The sequence below is a fragment of the Ipomoea triloba genome, chromosome 7 (assembly GCF_003576645.1).
Source record: "Ipomoea triloba cultivar NCNSP0323 chromosome 7, ASM357664v1".
NCBI lineage: Eukaryota > Viridiplantae > Streptophyta > Magnoliopsida > Solanales > Convolvulaceae > Ipomoea > Ipomoea triloba.
In genome coordinates this window covers 8,590,607-8,614,081 of record NC_044922.1, presented here as the reverse complement: position 1 = coordinate 8,614,081, position 23,475 = coordinate 8,590,607, and the positions used below count along the sequence as shown (strand labels likewise).

General features: G+C 35.1%; 2 protein-coding genes across 2 annotated transcripts; one reads left to right on the top strand and one right to left on the bottom strand.

Moving 5' to 3' along the window:
* Window positions 1-1,157: 1,157 nt before the first annotated feature.
* On the bottom strand, window positions 1,158-2,962 carry LOC116024068. The gene is made up of 2 exons (XM_031264972.1): window positions 2,750-2,962; window positions 1,158-2,510 (listed from the first exon to the last, which is right to left on the bottom strand). Exons 1-2 carry the CDS (start codon window positions 2,960-2,962, stop codon window positions 1,158-1,160), a joined length of 1,566 nt encoding a protein of 521 aa, XP_031120832.1.
* A 3,022-nt stretch (window positions 2,963-5,984) lies between these two features.
* Window positions 5,985-6,422, top strand: LOC116024067 (uncharacterized mitochondrial protein AtMg00810-like). The gene has a single exon (XM_031264971.1). It carries the CDS (start codon window positions 5,985-5,987, stop codon window positions 6,420-6,422), a length of 438 nt encoding a protein of 145 aa, XP_031120831.1.
* The last annotated feature ends 17,053 nt before the right edge of the window (window positions 6,423-23,475 follow it).

The window sequence follows — 23,475 nt, the reverse complement described above, 5'->3', positions numbered from 1 at the left end:
TAGTAATCACTGATCAGAACTGGAAAATGATGGAAAATGAAGGAAAAAGATGTTTCTGAGTTCTGAAAAATATAATTCTGTGTTTCTTACTTGCCTTTACTACAATGGCATACTGCCATATCTATACATGTTGGAAACCTCTATACTATTGATGTCATTTCATCTTTCTATGCTACACTATTGAAGCCATTTCATCTTTCTATACTAATGGCATTTCATCTTCCTATAAAGGCATAATATAATAATACACATGAGAGAAGACAAGCTTCCTCAAATTCTACACTACTTTCCTGCTGCCTAAGTCTAACTTTGTTGCTGTACTTTTCTGCTAACTTTGCTACTGCCCAACACTAATATACTGCACAATACTACTGCACTAACAGTATCCGGTCATCCTCTTCTCGGATCAACAACGAACTGACCGCCTTTTGAGAGGTAGCTAAGTACAGGAATAATATTTCTCCTTCTTTAGGAGTCGACAATAGCGGCAAAGTCAGCAAGTATCTTTTTAATTCCTCAAAAGCCGTTTGGCATTCTTCCGTCTAGCGAAACCCTTCTCTCTTTTTCATTGCCTGAAAGAAGGGTAGGGCCCGATCCGTAGATTTGGAGAGGAATCGATTAAGGGCGGCGAGCTTGCCAGTCAATCTTTGTAACTCTTTGAGAGTCTCCAAAGGCTGCATATCGAGGATGACCTTTACCTTTCAGGGTTAGACTCGATCCCCTTCCTAGTTACCATATATCGAAGAAACTTTCCTTCGCGCACTGCAAAGGCGCACTATTTTGGGTTTAATCTAAGATTGTACGTTTCCATGATTGTGAAGGTGGGCGCCAAGTCTTCAGCGTATGTGCCCTCTTCCTTGCTCTTGACGAGATTATCATCCACGTATGCAGTCATGATCTTTCCCAGCAAATCTTTGAATAGTAGGCCAACCATCCGCGTATACGTTGCGTCCGCATTTTTAAGGCCGAAGGGCATTACGCGATAGCAGTATACCCCATCAAGAGTGATGAAAGTAGTCTTCTCTTCGTTGGTGGGGTGCATGTAAATTTGATAGTACCCTCGGAAAGCGCCCATAAAGCTCAGTAAGTCACACCTGGCCGTCTCGTCGACCTACTAATCGATCCGTGGCAATGGGAAAGGATCCTTCGGACATGCTTTATTGAGATTCGTATAATCGACGCACATTCGCCATGCGGGCGGCTTTGGAACAAGCACCACATTGGCAAGCCAATTGGGATATTTCACCTCTCGAATGTCGCGAGTAGCCATCAGGGTCTCGACTTCTTTTTTGATGAACTCCCTTTGATAAGCGAAAATGTACCTTTTCTTTTGTATCACAGGGCGCCACTTTCTGGTCGCATCGCGCGACCCCTATTCCGTTCAGAGTTCGGAACTTTAGACAAAGGTGGTCGATGGAGATGAGCTCCCCTAAGTCCTCCAAGTTGGGTCGACCTAGTATCATGTTGTGAGAGCAGGATAGATCTACCACCACAAACTCCATCTCAACATTCCGAAGATTCGGGTATATGCCAATCTCGATAGATAGGCGAATCGATCCTTCTGACTCCACCGAATCCCTAGTGAATCCGGCCAGGGGAGTCTTTACAAGTATCAACTTGTCACGCTCCAATTCCAGCTTATTAAATACTTCGAGGTAGAGGACGTTTACACTGTTGGTAGTGTCTACTAGAACCCTCCGGATGATAGTACCATTCACGTCCATTGCAGTAACCAGGGCATCACGATAAGGAAACTGGCCTCTGGGTAAATCTTCATCTGTAAACACTATCAGTTCTCGACACACCTTCTTCAGAGCCCAAGCCTTACATGAGCTTGAAGAATCTCCCCCTTCTGGACCTCCCCCAATCATATTGATGACGGGCTTGTTATGCTTCCAATTCGCCTCCTCTTCCTCAAAGACAGGTTGTTTTCCTCGGTCATTTCGTGATTCCGATCTATCTTGACGCGGACACCGCCTCCACTGATTCGGCGGGGGCGGGGCACCCTTCTGAATTAGCGTCTCTATCTCGTTTTTCAAGTAAGAACACTCCTCCGTGGTGTGGGTAGCCGATCGTTGATATCGACAATACTTCGAAGGAGCTTCTTCGAGTGGCAGGATCTCGGGTTGATCTCCGGGCTTTAGAGGTGGAGGGGGAGGCAAGGAACGTTTTTCCTCTTGGACCGATTGGGCGACAGTAGGCCGATAGGGGGGAGCACCCGCTCTTTCAGGGGCCCATCTCCCTTCTGGTCGGCTGGAACGTTCGTGTTCGGTCCGACCTCTTGGGTCCGGTCGGGGTTTCTTGGAGCTTGATTCGGCAGCTTCATTATGTCGCTTTGGTTTCACCGCTTCCTTGGTATCTGCTTGCCGACTCGCTCGCTGAATGGCCTCAACGTATGTTTTTGGTTTGTCATTGTGGAGGTCAATGAACAATTTCCCCGCACGGAGAGATTCTATGAAGAAGGTGATGGCCACCTGCTCATCCAACCCCTCTATGGTTTGTATCTCTTTCTGCCACCGAGCGAGATAAGTTTTTAGAGATTCCCCTTCAGCCTAGTGAACCCCGCGCTCAAATGGGTTAAGTTTCGTTGTGGCTTGATGTTCACTACATAGTGAGTGAGGAATTGGTCCGCCAAGTCGTTGAAGCTCCTTATAGAACGACTCAGCTAGGCTAAGAACCATTTCTGAGCGAGTCACTTCAGGGTGGGAAGGAAAGCTTTACACATGAGCGGATCCTCCACCCCCAAAACCTGCATCTTAGCTTGGTAACTGACCAAATGCTCTCGCGGGTCTCCCGTCCCATCATAGGTAGCATGTTCGAGAATTTTTATATCCGAGGGAGCCTTATAATCCACTATCTCCGCCGTGAATGGTGAAGAGGTTAATATGTTCTCAGCGGATGGTCTAATCTTCCCCTCAAGTTGGTCTTGTAGATTTTGCAACTTTCGGGCGAACCCCTCCATTTGACTTTGTCGGTATCTGGGTTCGGCCGGCGACTCTGCGCTACTTTCGGATAAGGCGGGTTGTGCTCGCTGCCGGGCAACCATGACTCGGCGCTCATGACGGTTGTCATCCGGGTGTCCCGGGTTCTTATTCTATAGTGGATTTCGCAAAGGATTCCCATTGTGATCGCTAAGACGATCCATCACGAATCGAGCCGCCTCTTGGCCCCTGCCGTCTTCTCGATGAGGAGCCAGGGGACGATTTTCCCTCTATTGTCTCTCTTGCTCAGAGGTCCGGAGGCTTGCAGTTTTTTCTACTGCCGGGGGAGGTGCCCCATCATGATCATTCACGCCTTTACCATGTTCAAGTCGCCGCCTTTCTACCTCATTGATAACTTGGACCACAATTTGTTCAATGTTAAGCAGCGGCGGTGGCGCGCTACGTCTACTGTTGGCTCTATTCTCTCCTCCACCATCCTGCTGTGACTCTCCCAAGTATCGAGAACTCTGTTGACTTAACTGTTTTCTCAAGTCCTGGCCATTCGGACGACCCAATTGGTCCCTCAAATCTTGGTTGTTTGGACGACCCAATTGTTCCCTCAGGTCTCGGCCGTTCTGGCAGCCAAGTTGCTCTCTCAAATAATGGTTTGAGCGTGGTTGCCCTCCTAAGCTTTATGACTTGCTCCCTCATGCCGTTGCCTATTGTTTGTTTAATTGGAGACACGTAACTTTTCGTCACAATCCCCACGGATGGTGTCAGTGATGGTTTTGCGACCCCAGGATGGTCACTCGGCGGGCCAACACAACCGATTGATGCGCAATATGAACTATAAAAATACTTGTTTGATTATAAACTCTTTTGTTTTTTGTCTCTTGAAAAGGATGTCCTCCTCCAATGATTAGGGAAGGCCTTTTTATACTTAATCTCCCTAACCGTTACAACATTACTCATGTTCTCATGCTCATAATTGATCTCAATAAAGTACATTAAATATCCTTATTTATTCTCATTTACTCTCGCAATTATTGATGTCCGTTGGATTGGCGCTTCAGTTTCCAAAGCGTGGGTCTTCACAGAGCATAGAACTCCTCACTTCGTCCGACCGGGAGAGCCGTCCTCTCGGCATTCCTTCTAGTTAGTCCGACCCCTGCACTCAGTCTTCATCGATACTTTGTGCCCTTTGTCGGCCATGTATCCTTAAGCTCAAAGATCCCGTTTTACCCGTTGGCCAGAACGAGCCAGTCGCCTTGGTTAATCTCAATCTCATATACTCCTCATTCCTTGATCCAATCATGCCTTCAATCACTGGACCTGTCTCTCTTCACTTATTTTGTCCGGTTGGTATTTCCACTCACTCGGACCAGACTTGTATCCCATCAGTATGCATCTCATTGTTACAAGATTGGTAGATCACATTATCGAAGCAAGAATAATTAATGGGACACGTGAAGGAACCAAAGTTCTTATCCCTTGAATGTCTCTCACTCCTTCTGATACGAGATTGCCCATCAAGTTCTACCATAAACAATGCCCATTGATGCTCGCATATGCCATGACTATCAACAAAAGCCAAGGACGAACACTAATTAACTCATGTTGGGTTATTGCTGAAAAAATGGTGTTTAATCACAATCAATTGTACGTGGCTTTTTCTGAGTTACCCATCCTGATGACCTGAAGATGTTAGCTCTAGACGAGGATGAACATGATTCTGTTACACTATCAATGTCGTCTACAAAGAGGTTTTTCAATAATGTGTAATTTGAACCAGTGATATTATGTTTTCTTTCTTTCTTTCTTTCTTTCTTTCTTTCAAAGAGCGCATTTGCTCAAGTTATACAAATCCTAAACATTGATATATAAAATCCACAACGTTTCAGCACTGAATGCTTACATCTACACATTAGCTATTAATTCAATAATTATTTTGTCAAACTCAAGCAAGAATAACATCACAAAATATAATTGATCTAAAACATATTTTCAATTGCACAATATAATATTTGATGTTATAGTTTATATAATTATATATCAATCCAAATATTCTTAAAATATTATAACAAATTCATTCCGGGTGAAAATACTAGTATTGTTAAAAATATTATAACAAATCCATCCTTGCAACGCACGGGTGAAGATACTAGTTTAAACAAATAATAAAAGAGAATGAGAATTAATTTTAAAATTACTTATATCGACACACATATATCTATGTCATTAAATTATAAAATTTTTAGTATCGAGTATACTAAATTTATACGGCATAATATCATAAAGCACAGTAAAATTTTTCATCTTAACTAGTATGTGTAGTAGGCTTGAGTATATATTGCAGATTAAATATGTGCCGTTGAGCTTCCATCTCAAGATCAATAACATGAAAATGAAACAATATTATTGTGTATTATATTCCATTATATATGAATTTATTTGATTATGTGTTTTTAATAATTTTGCAAACTAATTAATTTTATCACTATTTTTTGGATTTTTTTGAAGAGATCTAATCATATGTGAAAGAGAGAGAATGTTTTGAATTTTTGCATGAGAACCTTTGATTTTTGTCAAAATTGTGGGCGTACTATGAGCTTTTATTTTATTTTATTTTGTTTAAAGATTTTTTTTTGTTTTTTTTTCCCCTCTTCCTTTCATTTTCTCTTTCTTACTTAAATCCTAAAATCTTGTGCAACACTAGTGCTACTGAGGATGCTTTAAATTTATTGAATTCGCTATATTATATTATGGATCCTATGAACATGCCACTAGGCTCATGAACATATAAATTGAATCTGCCTAATTTCAAGTCCCACATCAAACTATACATTTTTTGTGAAGAAGGAACTCAACTCCAATACTAGACTAAATTGGTGGAACTCATCTCCTGATTAATTGTGGCGGGGTTAGAACATACATCTTGTCACTAGAGTATTTCAAGTGCAATTACTCATCTACTATACCATTGCCATATAGCAATTTTATCATTATTTTATTCACACAACATTTGTGTGACAAAATAGGAACATTTACCCATTAGCTACACCTATGTCTATTTCTATGTCAGGTGCTTTTGCAGATGATTCTTTCCTTGATGATCCTACATCATACAGGCAATTGGTTGGCTCTTTGATGTATATGCTGGTTACTCGTCCTGGCCTTTCGTTTGCTGTGAATCGTCTATGTCAGTTTATGCACAGTCCTACTCATCAACACTTGGCTGCTTTGAAACGGGTTTTGTGTTATGTTAAGGGGTCTTTACACCTTGGTTTGCGTCTGCCTGGCTCGATGACTACTACTATTCATGCCTTTTCTGATTCCGATTGGGCTGGCTGTCAAGTTGACAGGAGGTTTAAGGCTGGTTTTGCCATTTTCATTGGATCTAGTCTTGTTTCCTGGGTATCTAGGAAGCAACTCACCATTGCGCGTTCTTTTACTGAGGTTGAATACAGGGCTTTGGCTGATGTAGCAGCGGAGGTTGTCTAGATTCAGTCTTTGCTTCGTGAGCTTACTTTGTCCCTTAACTCTATCCCTGTGTTTTGGTGTGATAATCTTGGTGCCACTTATCTCTACGCCAATCCTGTATTTCATACTCGGACGAAGCATACCGAGACCGATTATCATTTTGTGCGTGAGCGTGTGGCGGCTGGTGATCTTAAGGTGAACTTTCTTTCGACTAAAGATCAGGTGGCTGATATTTTTACTAAACCACCCCCTGGGCCGCGTTTTGCAAAGCTGCGTGTCAAGCTAGGCGTTGTTCCTTGCTCACTGTCCGCTTGAGGGGGTGTATTAGTATAGTATTTGTACTAGGACTCTATTTAGCCTATTGTATTTATTTTATGACTCTCTTTTGTATTATTTGATAAAGCTAAATACGGCAATACGATGCTAAAAACGGGTAATACGATCTTTTATTAATCAAAAGGATCCAAGCCCGGTTTACAATATCAAAAGGGCTCGAAGGGCTCGGCGGGTCGGCAGTGGGCTTTCCTACTGTCCGAGCTCACTTCAAGGCTTAGTCTAAAATTAGCCAAAAGATCCCCTCTCTCCTCATAAATGCAGTATTTATAAGAGGGAAAAGTGGCGACCCAGGGGTTCGGCATGGGGAGCACGTGGCGGGCATGCAACTACTCAGTCCTCTGCCCTAGAGGGGAGAAGCACGTGGCGGTCGCGATGGGACTACTCTCCGGAAACCAAGGGCGGCTGCCGACCTGATGAGGTCGGCTCGGCCAAAAAGACCAGTACGGCTAAGGTCCGAGCCACCGACTGTAAAACCCCGATCGTACAAGGTCGGAGTATTAACACTATCATTATTAATTCTTTCTGTACTTCTTGTATTGCATTCACGTGAATATTGAATATACAGCTTATTCCTAAAACACTCATTTGTACAAGCAAGGGATGAGAACTTGGAGATGGAATGTCTCACGATTTACCTCCTCCAACGACTATTGGGTAGAAATTTCGGAAACTTAGAATTAACCTAATATTTTTTTTTCTTTTTTAGTATTATTGACTATAAGAATTAGTCTAAATTAAGTTGAGAAACTTAATGTATTAAAAAAATTGAAATATTTAATACTCCTTAATAGTGCTAGTAGTGGAACTAGGGGACAAGGTGGGGTGCCTACCCTTTAGCTTTTTCAAAATTTATATATTTTACTAGTTATCACATGCGCATTGCGCGATTAAATCAATGGTCAATGTGTATTTTTAAATTAGTGTTCCTTAATTAGTTAAAGTAGTCATATAATAATGAGAGAAAAAAATGCTAAATTAATAAAAATCAAAGAAATAGTTTTGATGCTTATATATTTTAATAAAATATAAAGAAATAGTAAATAGTTAAATTGCAACTAAAGTAAGTAGAAACAAATAAGCCATTTACATGGTAGCAAATGACGTGTCATCATTGTCACTTGTTTGGACACCGGTCTGACCATTTAAAATCCATGTGTAATTGTATTTGTGGTCAAGTACTTTATAGTTTGTCTGGACAGGTTTGACAATGACATTTGAGATGATGTACCATTTGTTTGTTTGTAAAGTGATATCATACATTCCAATGTCATTATCAAATACTATTGATTGAACCCGAGTTCCTTGCATTTACATATAGCATTTACAATGATGTTGGTGGTGAACGAGAGCATCTTAATAATAATAATAATAATAATAATAATAATAATGGGAGAAATTTTTTACTATTTACTTACTGTTTCATCCTCAAGTACGATGAGCATATACTTTTTCTCAGGCGTTCCAATAGCGTTTTTTGGTTCGTTTTTCTTAATGACATGAACTGTACTACTCCAGCCCACCGTTTGTGTGTCAATGTCAATTAACTTTATTGCATTTGTCATGACTAATATCCTTGTGCCATGGGAAATATGTTCATAAAGAATGTTATGAAATAATATAATGAGAACCACAATATAAATTCAAAAATCATAGATTACGCAGTTATGAGTAACTAAAATGTGTAGATTATAGAGGAATATAATGAGAACCACAACATTACAAGTATATTTACAACATTACAAGTATAATACAAGGATACAAGTATAGATGAACAGATTATACAATAGATATATTTACATAACGATATTGAAGTTATACTAATTAATGAGTATAACATTATTGATTTTTTTTTAAAAAAAAATTTGTAATCATTATGAGTACAAATACAAATAATAGAATTAGCATTATAATATTTTGACAATCATACCTATAGAATGTCAAGTAGATGGTGTGTTGCAGAATATGTTAGGTTTAATTTTGAGTGAATACCAGTGAGAATGGGAGGGGTTTATATACTGTTGTTTTGGGTAGAATAATGGTTTAGTTAGGAATCTATACAAAATTGTATTATAGAATCCTATTAAGGCTTCAATATTCTAATTTTAAATTAGAAATCTATACAGAATTGTATTATAGAATATTTCCAATTTGTTTGAAAACTACAATAAAGAAACAAATTGCCTAAAGAATTTAATGTTAAACTTCCGTTATATTTAACGGAAAGAATTTAGTAAAATTATAAAGGATTAGGATATATTAAGAATTTAATTGGAGGTTGCACAATAAGAAGAACACAAGGTACAATATGTTATAGCAGACTATTACACTAACATTTTTTTAGTTCCAGTTAAGGGTCTAACATTATTTGCTCTTATTATAAGTGTAGATTTTATGAAGAATTCTAAATATACATTCAATTCGCTTCCTATATTTAGAATTATACGGAAATTATTGAATTGATTAAATCTTTTAGATTATTATTATTATGCACATATAGAAATCAAGACATTTCAAGCCTATAATAAATATATGACAAAGATTGTCGCAAATTATATTCTGGATCAGGATTTATTATGCGCATTGTGAGTCTTGATTAAGATTATGTACCTACAGTTAATTAACATATTATATATTTTCAATTAACAAATTATGTACTTGATGATGTACATAATAAATTAAGTACATGTATATAATTTGAATCAGGATCTATAATGCACATGGTGAAACTTGTTGGTCCACGATATAACGATTTCAAGGTTTTCACAAAATTAGTTTTCTTTGTCATATTTCATGTATTATATATATTTTAATTGAAAAAAAGTTGTTTATTGTATTTCATGACCATATGTTGGTTTTGAAAAGACTAAAAAGTGTAACTACTTTAAACAAAACAAAGTCTAGTGATTCAAATAATTAATAAATAAGAAATTCACTGTCCCCCCCCCCCCAACCCCCCCCCCCAAAAAAAAAAAACCAGAATTGACCTAAGTAGTTTTACTGTTTTCTTCTTTAATTATATAATCATATATCATGAAGTAAATAAATTATATATGTTGTCATAATGATGTGCTATTTTATAAGTTTTGAAGTGCTATTTTGGTTAGCGTGGGTGGTTGTGCACTATTAATTTTTAAGAGAGGTCAAAAGTTCAAAATTCTCTCTCGCATGAATATGCCTAGCACTTTGCCTATTAATTGGGTCGATTTGGTGCGAACATGGATTAGTTTAAGTATGGTGCATGCACTACTCAGGATAAAATGATATCTAACAAAAAAAAAAAAAAAAACTTAAGCAAACTTTTTTATAAATGCTTATATGTTGGAATAAGAATAAATGCGGAAAAAAACATATACCATTTGCAAATATTATAACTATAATTTTAAACTAATTATAAATGGTGAATGCTCTTTCTTGCATTTATTCTGATTACCACATATAAACAATAATTTGTTGGAGAAGAAAAATAAATGAAATACTTATTTTGTCATATTTTTAAGGGTAAAAATGTTCATTTTTACAGAAAGATGGAAAAATTGCCACCTTTAAAATAATTGAGGGGTTAATATGGATACATGAATAATTTAGGGAAAAAAATGTTACAAGCATATAATTTGAGAGAAAAAAATGCCAATTTCTTAACTTTTAAATATATTAAAAATCCCTTTCAAAAAACATATTAAAAATCATTTCGATCAATCAAGCTCAATTTGAAATTAGCTCCTACCTTGAAGTTTAAGTTCAAATGAGACGAGTTTGAGTCGCTTAAAATAGGGCTCCTACCTTGAAGTTTAAGGTCGAAAGTCTAAACCCATGTATATGTGAAACGCCCTCGAGAGAGTTGTTGTCAAATATGGCTCAATCGAGACTCGATTAGATTAATTTTATATTGTAAAATACATGTAGCTCTCGGTCAATCCAAACACATATGATTTTCTTAATATTGTTTACCTCTTTTATATAATTTGCACACTATTGCACAAGAACGAAATTTATCCAATATACATTTTCAAATAATGAATGCGAGTTTCTTGTTAAGTACTTTGTGATCTAATAACATTATTGTGGCCTTTCATATGGAAGGGTCAAGATGGAACTAGGAATCAGAACAACAAAAATAAGGCAATAATAATAATAATTAAAAAATAATTTCAATAAGGTCTAACATCCTTTGGTGGAGGAAAAAATCAAATAAATAAAAGGGATTTCTGCATATGCCCCAACATCAAAAAGCATCTGCCAGTCTACATTGAGCCAGATGCATTAGCATGACAGTACAACCAACAATATACTTCAAGTGCCCCACTTCCACTTGCCCTAAACCTAATGCCATCAGAATCTCAATTACGTATACAAATTCCTAATTTCTTAACTCTAAACCTAAATTTAATCAAACAATTTGTCGCCACATAATTGTCCTCCCACCTAAAAATTCCTTTCCATTCAAACTTACATCGTTTTATACAAGCAAATGAACAAACAAACAACAAGTTTATTTCACATAACCTTCCTTTTATAAACAACATTTATTCTAACCGTGACGATGCATAAATCTTTTTTATTGATTACAAACTAATAATATGATTAACATTCTTTTAAGGTAATCTGAGGGTGTGGTTGAGTGGCAAGTGACTCGTCTATCCTTAACCAAAGGTCAAAAATTTGATTCTTGGCATTGAATATGGAAGAGCCGACACCAAAGAGGTGCGGTGTAAACTTTGGGTATATTCAAAAAAAAAAAAAAACATTCTTTTAAGGTATTTTTCAATCCAATAACTTCATTAATGGAGTTGTACCCTCTCCATCTTTTGGTGATTCCTGTATTTTTGGGTCGATCATAAATTTTCTTAATAAGTTAATTAAAATCACACTCTGACACTAATTATGTTTGTAATAGTTGGAATCTCAATTCTTTTTTTGACATATAATTAGGGGGAGACCTAACATCTTTTTACATGATATATTTAGATATGTATCAAATTACATGATAATTATAGACCTAACCAACATGGCTGGCTTGGTGTTTCAACACTTTGTCCTTTAAGCATGAGGTTGGGGGTTTGATCCCCACATATGTGAAAGAAACAAACTATTTGGCCAGTACGCTGGTTGGAGCTATTTTTTGTTTTTTAATTTAATACATTACATGGTAAAACTATATAGAAGTTCTAATACATCAATAAAGCAATTCTAAAAAAAAATACATCAATAAAGCAACAACAATAAGAAATGTTTATACTGTGATGTGCTCGGTGATAATATATCTTGTACTTTATTGGTGATATAAACTAGAGAAATATATATATACATACATACATATATATATATATATATATATATATATATATATATATATATATATATATACACACACACACACACAATGTTGTAAGTGTACTCTGTAAATTTTGAAATGTACTTCGTACGTTGTAAAGTTGTAGTATCTTTTTATGTATAACTAGCAACATTATAAAATTTTATATCTGTAATAGTGTTATGCACGATATTGTATATATAATTTTTTTAAAAACATGCAATCAATATCTAAGAGTGTTCATTAGTCAAATTTCATTTATATGCATATAGAGAGTATTGACAAGAATCATACTAATATTTTGACATGAGAATCACGTTTCAACCCTCAATCACATATTTCAGAGTTAATATATGAAATGAATAGGCAAGGTAGTTGGTTTAAGCATAGGATTCCAAGGAGTGGTAGAAAAAGTACAGAATCAAGGCAGGGCACGTTGGGCCGGAGACAACAATGTGTGGATCGCAATAAAAACCATTGGGAACCTCCCAATTATTAATTTCATCATGCATATCTTGTTTCTTTCTTTCTTCTTATGTTAATTTAACTAACTTTTTAAATCACCATTCTCTTCTCTTAACTAACCCTAATTTATTTTATTTTATTTTATTTTTATTTTTTGGATTTTGCTGGCTGTGTGACTCCCACTTTTGTGCTGTCTTCTGTTGTCTCTGCTTGCAGGTGCAGGAGCCATGTCCATGATCACTATATGAAAATTTATGGGAGGAGTTCTATGGTGCAACTCTACTCATCCTTTGTGAAGAAGAAAAATGATTCATAAAGGGCGTTTGGTAAATAGCTATTAGTTGATTAGGTTAGTGAGTTTAACTAGTTCATAACATTATCTGATTGTAAAAAAATGTTTGGTAAATTAGTTGTTAGCTGATAGCTAATTACATTCAAAATGACTTTACCAAAAGCTGATCGAAAAAGTTTCTTTGAGCAACTTTTTGAATTTTAGCATTTTAGAACAATAAATTGTTACAAAAAGCTAATTAACCAAACACTCGTATTGATTGTTTAACTAAGTCAAACAACTAATAGTGGTTAATTAAGTCAAAATTGACTGATAAGTTAATTATGTTACCAAACAAGAAATATTTGAAAGGTTTTATCAAGAAACCGTTTGAATTGATTTGAACTTGTTTGCAGTGATATCGTTATGATTCGTCAATTCGGATGGACAACTTAATTGACAAGGGTGTCATTATTGTGATTGGCATGGATATAGTGAATGGTAAGATGGATTGGGTTAATGTTGTGCAGATTGTAGTATGGTCTAGGTTGGATAGTCCGACTATAAGTCTAAAAGTCGGCATGATATCAACTTAAAATCTTAGTCGAAAAATAAATGAATTTACTTTACCAAAAGAATCTAATTTCCCATTCTTATTTGATAAATATAACACAAGTACATAATAATTAGGTGAAGTAGATGACAATTATCTTACAAAGAAGGTATTAGCCTCCTACGTTATTCAATAAAATATCTCATACGAGTAGTATCTTATAACATAGTTAGGGCAAGGGTGTGCATTTAGCCTATAAATAGTATCATTGACCTCCTATTGTGGGGGCAATCCCCATGGCATTCTAGTGATTGCAGCAACCATATGACTATTTTAAGTCAATAAAAGAAGCCCTTTTTACTCAACTTTCTCTTTGCTTAATACCTTTTTGTATTCGCCTTTAGTAAGTCCAATAACCAGTGACAAAAACTATTTAAAATTTCAATTTGATGGTTAGTTTCAGTTACAATATCAACATTTTTTTTTTCACTTATTTCTTATTATGCAGGCTTTTGAATTGGGAGATATGAATTAAATTCTTGGAAAAATATTCTGAAGAAGAAATATGTTTGATAGAAATAACTTTATAGAAAAATTAATTAACATATTTGGTGTTATCTAGAAAACATAACAATTAAATTACTTAAAAAATTAATTAACATTTTTCGTTGGTTTAAACTTCTCCAGAAAAATGTTTATAATCTCTAATATATTCTTGTTATATACAAACATTAAAAAACAAATACCATAACAAATAATCGAGACTTTAATAAATTACTTGTAAATTAGTAAACCATATGTCAAAAAAATACCAAGTCATCAAATTAATTAAGTACCCAACAATTAAACTCAAGTTAATCAAGTTATATATAATGTACTGTGTGCGCGCGCACACACATACTGCATCACTGATAAACAATGTGTAATGGTGGGAGAAACATTTTTTGTATATTTATAAATTATAAGAGACTTTTAACCTTACACAAAAAAAAAAGGATAAATACGTAATTAAATAAATTTGGTAGATTTATAATCACTCAGAAAAAAAAATTCTACCTAGGGGGGTGGAGTTTACTTTCATTGATATCATAGAATGTAATTCCCATTGACTCGAATTTTCTTAATTCAAAGATTGCACCAACCATGAGAATAATTTTCCTACATTCTAAATTCCAAAGAAGTTTAAACTTTTTTTGGCTATCATATGTCCTCTAAGTGATATTTATTATGATATCATAATTACTTAACCAAATGCTAATGACCTTATGATCGAGTGACATGCAGCCATACAGTAACTCTCTCCAATGAGAGGTCATGAGATTGAGCTTCATTTGGAAGTAATATTGACTTTTTGTGCTTCAACAAATTGAGAAAGTATAGATAAACAGATATTACAACGCAATAGAGTCAGTAATACTAAAAAAAATTACTTAACCAATGAAACCTCATATGATTTATGCGATTACAAAGGAGTGAAAGCAATGCCGGGAGAAATTGGGTATAGGAATTTGATGAGTTTGCAATGGGGTAGACAGATATTCTAACACCACAAACAAACATTACTTTGGACCATAGTATCTTTACTCTCTCGGGCCCATACTTTTGTATTTTTGCCATAGTTATAAAGGTAGCGACTTGAGTGACTTAAAATATCCCCTCACCAACTCACTTTATATTCTTTCAATTCTTTTCATTTAATAATATGTAAATACTTGCTTCAAACAAACAAAATAATAATAATAATAATAATAATAATAATAATATGTAAATCCTAGATGCTGATCCACCGCAACTTTTTGCCGTTGTTATGTCGTGGACCCAGGTCCACCAAGGTGGACCCTTGGTGGACCTGGGTCCAATACGACGCCGTTTCACAATTTTTTTTAGATAAAAAAATTAACTGCGTTAACGGCTCCTCATCGCAACAGAACACAAACTCTACATTCACAGACCCTATACAAACCTCTACCTCTATATTCACAGACCCTATACAAACCTCTACATTCACACATACAGGGTACATTATAATACCACTCTCTATACTAACAGGTCCTATACTCCACATTCAATTCACACATTACAGGCTACAAGTTGCTAGAACTTTGTTAACCATTCACAAAAAGTTCACCCATTGAAGCACAAGAGTAAGTATTGCCTCCACTGAGGCTCGAACCCACCACCTCTCGTATAAAAAAAAAAGTTTGATGCCACTGGACCACAAGGTCCTTGGCAGTTACTTTAATTTATTTCACTCCTTTGTATTGAAAAAAAAAAATGCAAACAATTTTGTAATTCAGCAATGGCATCAATATACACATTGATGGCTCCAAGAACGATTGAACTAGTGGGCTTGGTAGGGAAGCCCAATTAGGCAAGTGGAGGTGGGCTTGGCAAGGGGAGCCCAATTAGAGATGTGAAGGTGGGCTTGGCTAGGGGAAGCCCAATTAGGCAAGTGAACAAATTATTGTGTGGATCATTAATGTAATTTACATTTTTAATATATTAAAAGTACATTATTTGTGTAATGAATGTATATTATTTGATAATATATAAAAAATCATGTACTTTATATATACAAATAATGTACTTTTAGTATATTAAAAATGTACTTTTTATTTATGGTTCATACAAATGTTTGTATCATGACCCATGGAATAATGATTGAAGCAAGTGGAGGTGGGCTTGGTCAAGGTGGGCTTTGCGTTAGAAAACAATTTCTTTTTTAACTTTTTTATTTTTCTCTCTCCTCTCTTTCCTAGTGGCATCTAAAATACTGTGTAAAAGTTCAACTAATATAGATGCCCTTACAATGTTACCATGTTTTTTTGAAAACCAATGTTACCAATTACCATGTTTGTTTGCTTACTTTTGTTATCATAGTAATTAGGAATATTTAGGGTGTGTTTGGTTGGGGACATTTACTAACAGAAAACTGTTTTCTGTTTTATGTTTTCTAGTTTTTTAGTTTTCATTCTCTGTTTCTGTTTAGAAAACTTGTTTACTAACACTTATTTTTTCAATTTTTTTTTCAAATTAACGTTATAAAATTAACAATAAGTTTAATTTCGAGTGATTTTTAGACCTTATATTTAAAATATTTTAAAATATATTTGGTTTAAATAGAATAAATATATATTTTACTTTGAAGTCCAATATATGTAAAATAAATTTACATTTGATATCCGGACCAAATTTATATATGTATATAACATAAATAAAAATATATTTGAACCAATAACCTATTAAGTTCACAAAAAATTTAGTTTAGATAATATTAATATTTTTTGAGCTAATATTTAAAATATGTTTGGATATATTCATTTGAATGACATGTATGGAATATATAATTTTTATTTTGAATTCTAATATAATAATATATGTGTGAAATTTCGATATCTGATATCTGGACCAAAACCAATAATCAATTGAGTTCAATCAAAATATAAAACGTGGTACAGATTTCAATTTTTAATTTTGATAATGTGAATGATGTATAATTTTAAGCATAATCAAATAAGTTATGTTTAAATAAATAATGTAAATAGAAAAGATAGAATATGATGATAAGTAAAAGAAGATGATAATAAATGTAATCATAGTAATGAATAAATATGCAAGTAGATAATGGTGAGAATGTGGTTATAATGACATATAGTCTAATAGATGATAGCTGATTCTGTTTTCCATTTAGAAAACAGTTTTTTATAGTGTTTCAGTTTTCTAGAAAACTGAAAAATTATTTTATGTTTTCAAAATTGAAAACTGTGCTAGTAAACATGTTTTTTATTTTCTGTTTTCCAGTTTTCTAAATTTTCAGAAAATTGGAGAAAATTTCCAGTTAGTAAACGCACCCTAGGGTGTGTTTGGTTGGGGACTGTTGCACCTTATTATGAGTACGTAACAATTACCATGTTTGTTTGCTTACTTTTGTTATCATACTGTTGGAATCAAATTCTTTAGTAATTACAAAACTCATTATCTTTTTACTCCTCTACTTTTGAACAATGAAATAAAAAATAAACGAGAAAAAAATAAAAATGTCATTGTCCGTGCATTAAATATGGAATTTTAATTTATATACACAGGTGTATGTGTATTTATCTTTATTATATATTTTATGCATTGTAATAGAGTTAGTAGTATTCAAAAAAATATCTTTATTATATATTTTTTTTATGTATTTATTTATTTATATTTTAAATAAATAAATATTTATTTTTATTTTAAATAAATAAATATTTTTTTTTATTCGAATTCCTATTTACTACTAAACAAAGTGATTCATCCTACATAAACTCATTACTATTATCAAGTATTTGATTCCCATTACTATTCCGGTTTTAATGTTTGAACCAAACACACCTTAAATCTTGTCAGTATTTTTTTTTTTTTTTTTTGAAAACATCTTGTCAGTAGTTATAATACCAGAAAGTAAAATAGTATATCTCATATTTTGAAGTATATGATTTGGAATAGTTATTATAATTTTTTATTTTTATCAAATATTTTATCCAACGATGTAGTATGTGAATGAGCTTCAAAATTTCTTATCGTCAATGACTATGCATGAGTTGATTGGATAAAATATCTTTTTTTTAAAGAAAAAAGTCTAGATATAATTTCTTATAATAAAGATGAATCTTTAAACTTACTTGTCTTTTTCTTTTGGGTGACGAGAAAAATTTACAATGACTACACGATGGTATCTATTGGGTAAACCTATAAATTATAAAGAAGTAAACTATACTAGTAAAATCTTATCCAATAGGTTTAACCAAGAGGAGTTACTAAAAAAACAAATTTATAATTTTGAAGTAGAAGAATTATGCTCCACTAACTCTGTTATTTCTTTTGGGGCAAATTTATTGAAATTTCCTCTTATGGTTGGGCTACAAATGTACTATGAGGGGTCAGGATGTAGCCAAATTAAAAGCTCCTCAACTCAGGCAAATTATATCGTGGACCAGGATGCACAATGTACCAAAATGTTAAGAGATGAGTTCTGTGTATTCTAGGCAACCGTTCTGTGTATTCATGTTAGTAACACATGTGATGTGTTTGCGCATTCGAATGTTTAAGAGGATGAGTTCTGTGTATTTTGTGTCAAAATTCTGTTTATTCTAGGCAACCGTTCTGTGTATTCATGTTATTAACACAAGTTGTGATGTGCTTGTACATTTGAATGTTAAGAGGATGAGTTCTGTGTATTTTGTGTCAATATTCCATGTATTCTAGGCAAACGTTCTATGTATTCTAGGCAACCGTTCTGTGTATTCATGTTAGTAACATTCGAATGTTAGGAGGATGAGTTCTATGTATTTTGTGTCAATATTCTGTGTATTCTAGGCAACCGTTCTGTGTATTTTAGGCAACTGTACTATGTGTATTCATGTTAGTAACACAGGTTGTGATGTCTTTGTGCATTTGAATGTTAGGATACACAGAATATAAACCCAAATATTATCTCATGTTTTTCAAATTTCACAATGTTGTTTAAATATTCACCTTTTTGTCTTGTGTGTTTTTGTGATATGATGAACTTGTGTGTGTTTTTGGTTATTACTTCTTTGTTACTGTTGTTGTTGTTCAAATTATAGTTATATTTTAATTTAAAAAAAACTGTAAAAGCCGTGACAATACCGCTCGTTTCGGACCAGGGTCCACGGTATAACGATCCCTCAACTCATCCAAGTTGGGTTACTTGGGTAATTGGGTATATATATATTAGATGGCGTGACTAACTAATGTGAAGTCAACATGCAGTAGCTAAGGATGCCAAGGTGGTCCAAAGTTCGCATGTCAACTCTAAACCGCTCCGTGAAGGGACTGATTAAGACTAGAATTTTTGACTTATGAAAATGTGAACCTCGCAGACTTGACCTTTGCAAGTTAGTAGACTTAGCGGGTTACTCGTGGGCCGCGGATCAACCCACGGGCTTCTCATAAATTATACATATATGTATGTGTATATATATATATATATATATATATATATATATATATATATATATATATAGGGTTGCATTCACATGCAAACACTCTTAAAATAAAAAGTGTGGACAATTTTGGGCCATTGGATAAGAGCAAACATACGGATTAAATGAAGAGAAAGTTATGAAGTAAGGAAGTTGTGATTGATTAAAAGGGTAATTATGGGAATACAATCACAATCTAATTATGGATTATGTTCTTAATGGATATTTAGCCGGATTTGAGGAAGTTTAATTACGGTAAGACTTGACTATGCACTTGGTATCGGACAATGCTTGTAGAGATGTGAATCTGACATTGCGTGGTGGCGAGAAGAGATAGATGCCAATTCTACGGACATGGAGATGCCTCACTCAGGTAATGAATACGACCAGTTGATCACCATTATGGGACGACGTAGGTGTGAATTTGTAGGCAATTTTTTTACTGCATGCGCTTTAGATATTTTGTTGGTGGGAGGAAATATTTGGAGCTGATACTGTATGCATTTTGAGTATAAAGGGTACGAATATGATGACTTTAGAAACCATGTTTGACTGGAACAGTTGGTGGTTTATGGGGATTTACAGAATCATAGAATAATAGTGCACACACAAATTGTTGTCTGTGCAGCATTGTGCGCCTGCGTTAATCTATGTGCGCAACTGGGATATACTGTGTGCACGTGTATTTTTGCAATCTTTTTCTATCGTAATTGAATGGGGGCGGGTGTGGACTAACGTCAAAATATTTAATGTTGTCCTTACAGTTGCGAAGAACAAAGGTAACATCACCGGGAGAAATATACATAAAAACACCTACAGTTGCAAAGAACAAAGGTAGTGCGAAGAGATTAAAAAGCAACAAAAAAAATTAGACGAGAAGAATAAGAAATGGGGGAGGAAGTGCCATACATGCGACAACGTAGGCCACCATGACAACTGCAATTGTCTGGACATATTATTTATTGTTTAGTATATTTCTGTTTTCATTATTTGGAAGACAGATGCTTTTGTTTTTTGTTTTTTGTTTTTTTTTGTTTTTTTGCATTGATTGAGTTCAAAACTATTTATAGTGAACCTAGTTGAGATGTTTGATAATTAATTACATTATAATTAGGTGGAATTAAAAAAAAAAAGGAAGCAGGTTCCCCTATTGCATAGTAGTAATGGTAATTAATGGAGTGCAGATATGTATGAAGATGTATACAGATTGGAATGAAAAATACATATGAATTAAATTAAACATGTACTGGTGTACAAAGATAGCAGTTTGTGTGCACGCAGTGGTCATGGGGAAATAGGTTTGAGCATGCATGGGTTTAAGTGTGTGCATGCCTTAGTTTTGGAAGGCTAATTCAATTATGGCAAAACTGTTACACGTACTGTGGGTGTCAGAGTACACACTAGTTAACACATGAACGCACATATTTGCACATATAAATTAATTTACGTGCATGCAACATAGAATCCCCCCGTACTCACGCACACAATAATAAAGTTGCGTCAACAGGCCACTGAACTACAAACAACAACTAAGTACTATTACAATTGTGGACATCCAATAGGTGCAAACTGTGTGGAATAGTAACTTAAAAAAACAAACATAAAGCAATTTTAAATGTGCCAAACTTTGAGGCAGCGAAAACCATAATAAACACTGGATAGCGATCATAATATTCCCAGGGGACATAGTAATAGACTATAGGAATATACAAAGTGTCAAAAAGGAAAAAAAACCTACAGAAGACCCAAGGCGCAAAAAACTTAAGGTTAATAGTTTAAACGGTCGCAAGTCTAATCATATCATAAATAGTGGGAAGTGCAACCCTATATAGAAGGCAGTGGGCCTAAAATATGATGGTACAGTGGGAAGTGCACCCTTAAATGGAAGGTGGTGGGCCCAACATAAGTCTCTATGTGACACATGAGATACATACCAAAATCAATCTTATTCTTTAAATCCCGCTAGGACATTTGCATCCCCTTTGCATCCAAACTTGCACATATTGCTGACTTGGCTAGGTGGCTGGTTTTGGAAGTTTTAGCAAGGATTTCCTTCTATGAAACACGAAGGCACTAGGTTCATGCTGTGAACCCCTATACCTCTTACCTGCAACAACACATAACATGAAAGAAATCACCAACATCCCCCCAATAATAAACCATAACAACACCCAAAAACCTAATGGTACATTAAAATACTAAGGTGCACACACTCCAGCACATTTACGCACAGACCTATGAGATAAACCAGATATGACTGCACAAAAATAGCACAATCATTGCACACAACAACCCATCAAACCAAACAGTCTTAGCATCCATTCTACCTCAGCTACAAGCGTATCTTGCTAGGTATCATGCTTTCCCGCAAAACACTTCTCCCCTCACCATATTGCAAAGCACATTCGAGGTCTTGCCAACTGCCTGAAGACCATGCAATACACACACCCCACCCCACTACCTCATCGTATGACTCCCCAATTGTTTACTCAAGTAGTATGCACCATTTGTTGAGTAATATGTGTTGACCGACTAAATTAGGTTAGGTCCTCTGCTGATTTACAGACGACTAGGGTAGCTGGGCAAGGGGCGAAAAAACTCCATCGTCATGGACCTAAGAATTGTTCGTGGGTTGACTATCGGCAATTTGCTCCTTTAATCCGCATGGGGTCCGTTACTCGCTGGTGAGCCAAGATCCCGCATTGGCTGGTGCCCCACGGCCGGGCCGGAGCGCTCCTTCGCACCGCTCTTTCCCCCAAATTATGCTCCATACTATGTTACAAAATGTGCCCTTAGCCCTCTTTCTAGAAAAAAGACTTCGCTCCACTTTCCTAATGAAACTGTCCATGGTCAAGCCCACCCCTCACTTTAATTTTCGTTTGGGACGTGCCGGGCCCATCACGAGTCCCCCAGTTCTTCAGGCTATCTGGATGGATAGAGGAAGTACTAGAATTAAAGCCCATCATATTCCTTAGCTTCCAAATATGTGGAACCAATCTGGTTTACCCACTGAATTCTCCCCCTTGCTAATGCATATTGTAATACCTGCATACCACCCATTTAAATTTTGAATCATTATCCATCCCCTACCACTCAATCCCAATTTATGTGAACTTTAACTTCCCCATCTTTTAGGAACCCCAACTGCACTTTAAATCACTATAAAAATCCCAGAGCAACCCAAATTGGCCCATTTCCATACCTTTAAATCCACATTCTTATTCCCAGGATTAGGGGTGTGTGTTGAACGGGTGGGGTCGGTTCGATTATGTAATGTTAAAAAACCGTTCGATTTGTAATTAATTTATTTAATACCCAAACCATTGTTATATTTTTGAAAACCCAAGTAACCAATTACTACAGATAGTAAGTAAGAAATTATTCTTCTTCTTCCTCCTCCAAATGAAAATAAACATTGACCAATTGCAATATGTTAGAACTATAAAAATCAGTCATAACTCATAACTTAGAAATCAGAACTAAGAACTCAGAACTTAGAAATCACAATTCATATATTAAGAATTACAATGTTTAAAAAAGAATTTAAAATGGCTCAGAATGCTTTAGCTTTCATGTCAAGACAAAGAATGAGGGCAAATTGCAACTTGAGTAGTTGAGTTATTCCCACTACCTAGTGCAACATAGTAACCCACAACCTTTTTTTTTTTGTTTTTTTTTCAGACTATTGGTGGAAGCATTATCATAGCCAAAGTATAGACAGAGAGATAATCAGATATTCAGAAGGTGAGAGATACAATATTACCATCACAACTCTTATGAGCCCTAAATCAAACCTATTGCAGTGTCCATGTGTTTCAATCATCATGGCCCATGTGTTCTTGCCTCATAGGTCCAACTTCCAATTGACAAAGTGCAGAATGGCAGCAACTAATTATAGGTTCCCAACAACTTGCCATTTTGCGAATTGGCAACTGTCCAATACCTTCCAAATTCAATTTATGCCAATTGAACAAAAAAAGAACAAATGAATAAATTGCATCTTTAAGAGAAAGAAGTAGGCTAGTTATAACAATTGGAGGAAGTGAAGAACCAGCTCCACAACTCCCAGCTCCACTGCCACTCATCAATTATGCAAACAGACAATGAGACAAACAAAAAAAGATTAAACAAACATATTTAAAAAATTATATAATTAAAATGAA